At 40.4% G+C, this 6,831-nt stretch overlaps 1 protein-coding gene across 1 annotated transcript; it reads right to left on the reverse strand.

The window, feature by feature from the left end:
- Positions 1–3,366: 3,366 nt before the first annotated feature.
- On the reverse strand, positions 3,367–6,468 carry cldn11a (claudin 11a). The gene is made up of 3 exons (XM_085441932.1): positions 6,033–6,468; positions 5,608–5,772; positions 3,367–4,761 (listed from the first exon to the last, which is right to left on the reverse strand). Exons 1-3 carry the CDS (start codon positions 6,256–6,258, stop codon positions 4,499–4,501), a joined length of 654 nt encoding a protein of 217 aa, XP_085298058.1. The 5' UTR covers positions 6,259–6,468; the 3' UTR covers positions 3,367–4,498.
- Between the last annotated feature and the right edge of the window lie 363 nt (positions 6,469–6,831).

Consider the following 6,831-nt stretch of genomic DNA (forward strand, 5'->3'; position numbering starts at 1 on the left):
CTCTAAAACTAAAAATTTAAAATAGATATATTTTTATTTTTTATTACATACAAATTCTTATGTCTGTGCAAAAGTATGCAGTTAAAGTTTTTGGCTGCAATGCAGAAAGCAAGCTATTTTATGTTATATTCTATTTTTAACCGAAATGAGATACAAATTTACTTCTATTGACCATTTTAAAAAGGCATACGGATTGATTTCTCAAAATATAAAACTGTTGTTTTAGCATTTTGTCATCAGTATAAGATGTCTCACTGTTGCCATGTCTACAGAGGAGGACAGCTGGACCCCTACAATGGGGGACCCAGACAATACTGTGTATATTTCATGTTTCCACAGTATGATCGACTTTATTTGTTTTGAAATACTAGTATTTGGTATGTAAAAATAGACTTGTCCTGTTTTTTTAGTGCCCTCACAGCTATATGATAAAAAAAATTCTCATAATTAGCAGAACAGAAAACATAAAACATGCTAATTGCACACTAGTCTGTGTATTCAAAGCACTGGAAGGAAACCCTTGCACATGTGTTTCCTGCACTGACTGAAATGGCAGCTCAGGTGCATTTATAAATTTATGACCCCCTTGAACTCCTCTTTTGATCTGTTTTAATTTTAGTTAGCTCTCAAAATCAGAATCAGAATCAGAAAGGGTTTTATTGCCAAATGTTGAGCAGGTTTACCACATTAGGAAATTGCTGCGGTGCTTCAGTGCAAACATACTGTCATAAATTACGCTAAAATAGACATGAAAATAAAAATAAGAATAAGAATTAAAAGTGCTAAGTAGATAGATATATACATGAGTGCAGGTGGTGATCAGTGCCAAACATGGAATGATGCAGTGAACACAGTGTAGGGTCATGTGTTAGTGGTGGGAACAGTCATACGGTTATTGTTCATGTGTCCGACAGCAGAGGGGAAGAAACTGTTCTTATGGCGAGAGGTTCTGGTGCAAATGGACCGGAGCCTCCTGCCTGAGGGGAGCAGGTCTAACAGACTGTGTCCAGGGTGAGAAGGGTCAGCTGAGATCCGAGCTGCACGCCCCAGTGTCCTGGAGGTATACAGGTCCTGCAGAGATGGGAGTCTGCAGCCAATCACCTTCTTAGCAGAGCGCACAACACGCTGCAGTCTCTGTTTGTCCCTGATAGTGGCTCCAGCGTACCACACGGTGATGGAGGAGGTGAGGATGGACTCGATGATTGCAGTGTAGAATTGCATCATCGTCCGTGTTGGCAGGTTGAATTTCTTCAGCTGCTTCAGGAAGTACATCCTCTGCTGGGCTTTCTTGATGACGGAGGTGATGGTGGGCTCCCACTTCAGGTCCTGGGTGATGGTGGTACCCAGGAAGCGGAATGAGTCCACAGAGGTGATGGGGGTGTCAGTCAGGATGATGGGGGGGAGTGGGGCTGTGTGCTTCCTGAAGTCCACAATAATCTCCACTGTCTTCTGGGCATTCAGCACCAGGTTGTTGTGGCTGCACCAGGACGCCAGATGTTCAACCTCCCTCCTGTAGGCAGACTCATCCCCGTCCGAGATGAGTCCAATAACGGTGGTGACATCTGCAAACTTGATTAGCTTGACAGACTGGTGGGTGGAGGTGCAGCAGTTGGTGTACAGGGAGAAGAGCAGAGGAGAAAGAACACAGCCCTGAGGGGAGCCGGTGCTGATGGTCCGGGAGTCCGAGACATTCTTTCCCAGCCTCACATGCTGCTTCCTGTCCGTCAGGAAGTCAGTGATCCACCGGCGTCTCAGTTATCATAGAATACATCTCAGAATAAATTGTAGGCACTTGCACCTGCAGGCACAGCTTTCATGTCTGTGTCAAAACAGCCTCTGACCCCTGTATAACATCTGTTCCTTATATCCAGGTCACTCCTGTGCTATTTTACTATTTCACTGTTTTGAGATTCTCCCATGAACCCTCAAAAACCATGTACCTGTCTCTGCAGGAACCTGGGCAAACACAGACAGTCGTCATGACAATGTCAAGGTTCCCCTTAAACTTTATCACCATTGTCCAATAAAACATAATTTCAACTTTTAGGTTAAAAGAATGACATTTTAACCTAAAAGTTGAAATCTGGTACTTGAACAGCATATAAGGATTAAATGTACTTAAAATCTGGTATTATTTATAGTCTTTTACAGTATGAAAATACAGTGAGGGACATTCTGCATCAGTGATGAAGAAACTGTGAGAAATCCATTACATAACAGGCAGAAATAACAATGAAACACCCACATCAGCAGTGTAGACCACTGTGTTGTGGTCAAGGGAAATCAAACATTACTATGATTTTCTTCACAGCTGAAGAAAAATTAATGGATGTTTACATAGTGGATTTGAACTGGATTCGGGACTGAAATGGAAATAGAAAAGCTAGGTTGAATGATGGCGCAAACACAAGAAGAGAAAATTAAATACTTAGTCAGAAAATAAAGATTGGTGTATGAGAATGTCCCAGGAGAGATTAAAAAAATCCCACAATTAGTTTATTCTTTGCTATAAACTGCCAACTGTGACTCCCATGATGTACCTACGTTGTAAGCATCATTAGGAACTGGTAAGTACTTTTAGCTACTGAAAATGATACAACATGGTAAATGGGAGCCATATTACCTTCAAACTTCTTAGTCAGTTCTGTCCCTGATGGACAGCAGCAATATTTATGTATAGGATATCATAACACTACAAGTCTTTTTCAGCAATACAGGACAGCTTGTATGCTTGCTATCCTCCCACTGGCCTCCTGTTGACTGGATGGCTTTATGCCTAGAACAGCATCACATTTCAGGGAATACACACACCGACATGATCACACACCTGCACTCACAGGCGTGCCAGGAAATTCACATGCAGAGCGACAATGATATGCAGAAATACAGTAACACAGTGGAAATCTGTACGCACACTATAGATGGTTGCGTGTGTGGTAGGAGAAAAGCTCAGGACAAAGAGATAGCACATTTTGTTTTCAAAGTGTCATGTCATATCTGTGGTATGACTAAGTGACCTCGATATGGGCACAGAAGTGCACACGAAGGAAACAATTATCTTTCTTAGTTGCATATTATTTGTGTGGTTGAAACAGGCTTTCATTTACTGATTTAACTCAAGGTCACTGAGTCACATTTTATCACAGCGCGTAATGTTTTCTCATTGTCTTCAGTTCAGATTTGTAAAAAATACAGACTCATGCACAAACACGCCAATTATAGTTTGTCTTTGTAACTAATGTGCAACAAAAATCAACACAGCATGTTACATTGCAGTATATCTCACACATCCACACCACATGCTTTCTCCAGTTTCTTTCCACCCATAAATAGAAAAAAAAGAAGATAAAAAATACCCTTCCAGCATTATTCATTTCACTACTTTGCCTTTATTGCTGAAAATAAAACAACACATAAGTAAAAACAATAAATAGTCATTGCCGACGCTGCTTATGTACAGAGTTGCTTGAAAGTATCAGGCTCCATCTGTGTTATATTCTTTCACGAGAAATTAATCGACACAATGCTGCTTTTTTGCACACACAAGTTAAACATACTTTTAGCTGTAGACATTTTTCAAGAGCTAATATATGAGAAAATTTAACTGATATTTTGTGGGAAAATTTACAACACCTGAAGTTACATTTTGCCAGAAAGTCATTATTCAAACATTAAACTGTAGCAAAAGAAGGGACTAAGAAATACTGCTATCAGATGACATAGTTCAAAGTTGTATTCTACAGTAAGGTTTTTCAGTGCAAAAAGTGAGACTTTAATGAAGCCTGTAACACTGGTAAAGCTCTCCTGTAAAATTTATGACCTCATAGTTCTACCATCATTCAGTGGGGACTAGAACAGAAAGCAGTGGTACATCATTTTAATCAAGTCTATCACTCAAGAGGCTAGAGAGTTGTATAACACTGTCAAAGAAAATCAATGTGCATAAACATTGAACATGCTTTTAATTCCAAGAACAATACTGTCATACCCTGCAAAAATCAAAGCAATAGGTCATGATATTATTCAGTTTAAAAAACACATTCATTAACAAAGGCACTCAAAGGATTTCATCTTTAGGTACACAATAGAAAAAAAATAGAATACAGAATAGAATACAATGTCTGAGTGACACAAGGCCTCATCTGACTATGACCTCAGGTGACTGAGCATCCGTTGCTCAGAGATTCTACAATTATGCAACATTTGGGAATGTTTGCACCGCACCCAAGATGAGGAGGCTGGAAGACACAAAAACAGTCCACTGGTGGGAAAACGACTCCACCAAAACAGTCTTTTATGTTTGGATTTTTGTGTATGCATATGCGCGCATTCAAAAATGTGAAATTTCCATTTCATGAATGGGTGTGAGAATGGGTTGCCTTCTCTTCTGGGACATGTAAAGATTACTGCAATAAACGGGGATATATTAACACTCGTGGATAGGTCTCTATGTACAAACCACTGCTATCAACAATCCACATGGGCTTAATCTCCAATCTTAGACGTGGGCGCTTTTGGCATGATTGGTGGAGGGCGCAGCTGGTGGGTTGCTGCCTCCCTGTTTGGAGTAATAAAAATGGTTGTTCTCCTGGTAGGAGCGAGACGAGGAGGAATCGGATGAGCAGGTGACGATGGATCCACCGAGCAGGCTGAAAATAGTGCCCACCCACCCAGAATAGAGGGAGAAGCCAAATGACATGAGGCCATACTCATGATGGGCCCCAATGGGAAACCAAATAGTGGACACCAAACCGCAGATTGCTGAGGAGAAAGAGACAGACAAAATGTTCAGTTAGAAACAGGAAATTAATGTAAAAAAACATATGATTAGATTTTATGAGAACCGAATCTTGAATTTAAACTCATCCCAAAAAGCCTGTGTAAAACAAACAATGTCTAAATGTAAAAAATTACATTTAAATAGTGCACTTAAATCCATCCTATATCCAGTATCATTACATACAAGAACAAATTCTAAGTGAACACGATCAAAGATATATAAATGATACGGCTACTTATGTAAAGAAGTAAGCACAGATATAAAGATAAAATGTGGATTATAGTTTTACAGACAACAGAGTACATATAGTAACATATAGTTACAATAAGGCAACATGCCCACTGAATTTTAATTATGCTATCCAATAAGTATTTAAAAACATGCATACCCATATATGTTCCTGATAGCTAAAGAAAACTTTTTACTAGCTTCATTAAATCTGAGCTTCATGGTGAAAGAAAATCTGTCATGAGAAAAATGGGCAGTATGAAATGATTTGGTCACAAGGGTTGAAATTTCATTTCAGGGACACAGGCGCTGGAAATGCTAAAGCACCAGTGAAATATTTATAAGCACAGAGTTCATGTTGTTCAGGACAAAGACAGGGTGTGGACGAGTAGGTGGAGGAGAGGAATGTGATGGAACCTTGGGGGTGGGTTCAATGGAACAGGAACATATAGGAGTGCATGTGTACCCCAGGGAGGAAAACAGTCAAATTCAACATCCTGTGCTCGCCACAGCTTGTAAGCATCTGGTGCACGTATAAAAGTGGTCAGAATCAGGAAGGTTCAAAGAGATGTTGACGTGTATATTAACTAATCTCTTACCAACTATGAGTATAAGCACTCCTCCCAGGATGGCACGCTTGTTCTTGGAGCTCTGGGGTTCACTCCCAAGGTTGATGCAGGGCATGGACATGAGGAGCATAACCACTGCTGGGAAACCGAGGATTGAACCTGTGATCATCAGGGCACGAGTAGTCTGGATGTAGGCTATAGACGCAGAAAAGGAAAGTTATGCGAGGAATGTACACGGCATAAAAAACAATGCAGTTTTTTTGACAATCAACTCATGAATCAATAGATGAAAAAGAATGAAATTATAAAGAACTTGTAGTTAGATAACGGGAAATAAAATAACTAGTGTCAAAAATATGGTGTAACAAACCGCATGAGCTCAAGTGAAGAGAATAACTCAGCGTGTATAAACAAACACTGTGCTGTTCAGACAACGTAGACGGAGCAGTGTCTACCTGGCAGATCCAGGATCTGTGTAAGAGAGACGCAGTGGTAGAGCCCTGTAGAGATGACACAATGCGCCCATGGTCCCCTGGCCTCCAGCTCATCCATCTTCTTACAGGTGTTTAAACCGTATTTACAAATATTCACCCAGTCAGTGGTGGATGTGGCGATCACTATACCTAGCCACCCGAGGAAGCTGAGGAGAAACCCGCCCAGTTGGAGACAAGAGTTTGCCATGATGAAAACTGCGAGTAAAGACCACTTGTCCCGAGTTCAGAAACCGTAAGAATCCCTAAAACTAAAGCTGAGTAAAATGACAAAACAGAAATGTAAGTGATAAAGCGTTAAATCAGTTCCACCACACAAGATAATCCGGTCCACGTCCAATTGAATAATTCCATCAAATGAGATCTGTTGCGTACTTCAAAAGAAAGGTTTAATATGACGATACCTTTTATAAGGGGAAGTTCAGTAAAGAAAAAAAACTAGCCTAAAACTTTCAGCCAATCAGAAAATCACGTTTGCTATTTCCAAAAAACAAAATGTGCACTCCCCTTTACCGGATCAAGTGATGCAGACTGTGTAGGTGGCTGAGATTGAAGCACAGAATGTTTAACAAGAGGCCTGCTGCCATCTACTGGTCATTCTGCATTCTCTTCAAACGGACTGGCAGAAAGGTGCATCGTCTCCAACGAAACAATCCCTCAATAAAAAGTTGGAGAAGAATAAAAGAAGACCCGAGTTAAGGTACACATTCCTCACTATATCGCTACGTTTATTTTCCGCACTTCTATTATTGTGTGATACGTT

The sequence above is a fragment of the Copadichromis virginalis genome, linkage group LG19, assembly GCF_057382275.1.
Source record: "Copadichromis virginalis isolate Kocher_CV1m ecotype Utaka linkage group LG19, C_Virginalis_male_GT1.1, whole genome shotgun sequence".
Taxonomy (NCBI): domain Eukaryota; kingdom Metazoa; phylum Chordata; class Actinopteri; order Cichliformes; family Cichlidae; genus Copadichromis; species Copadichromis virginalis.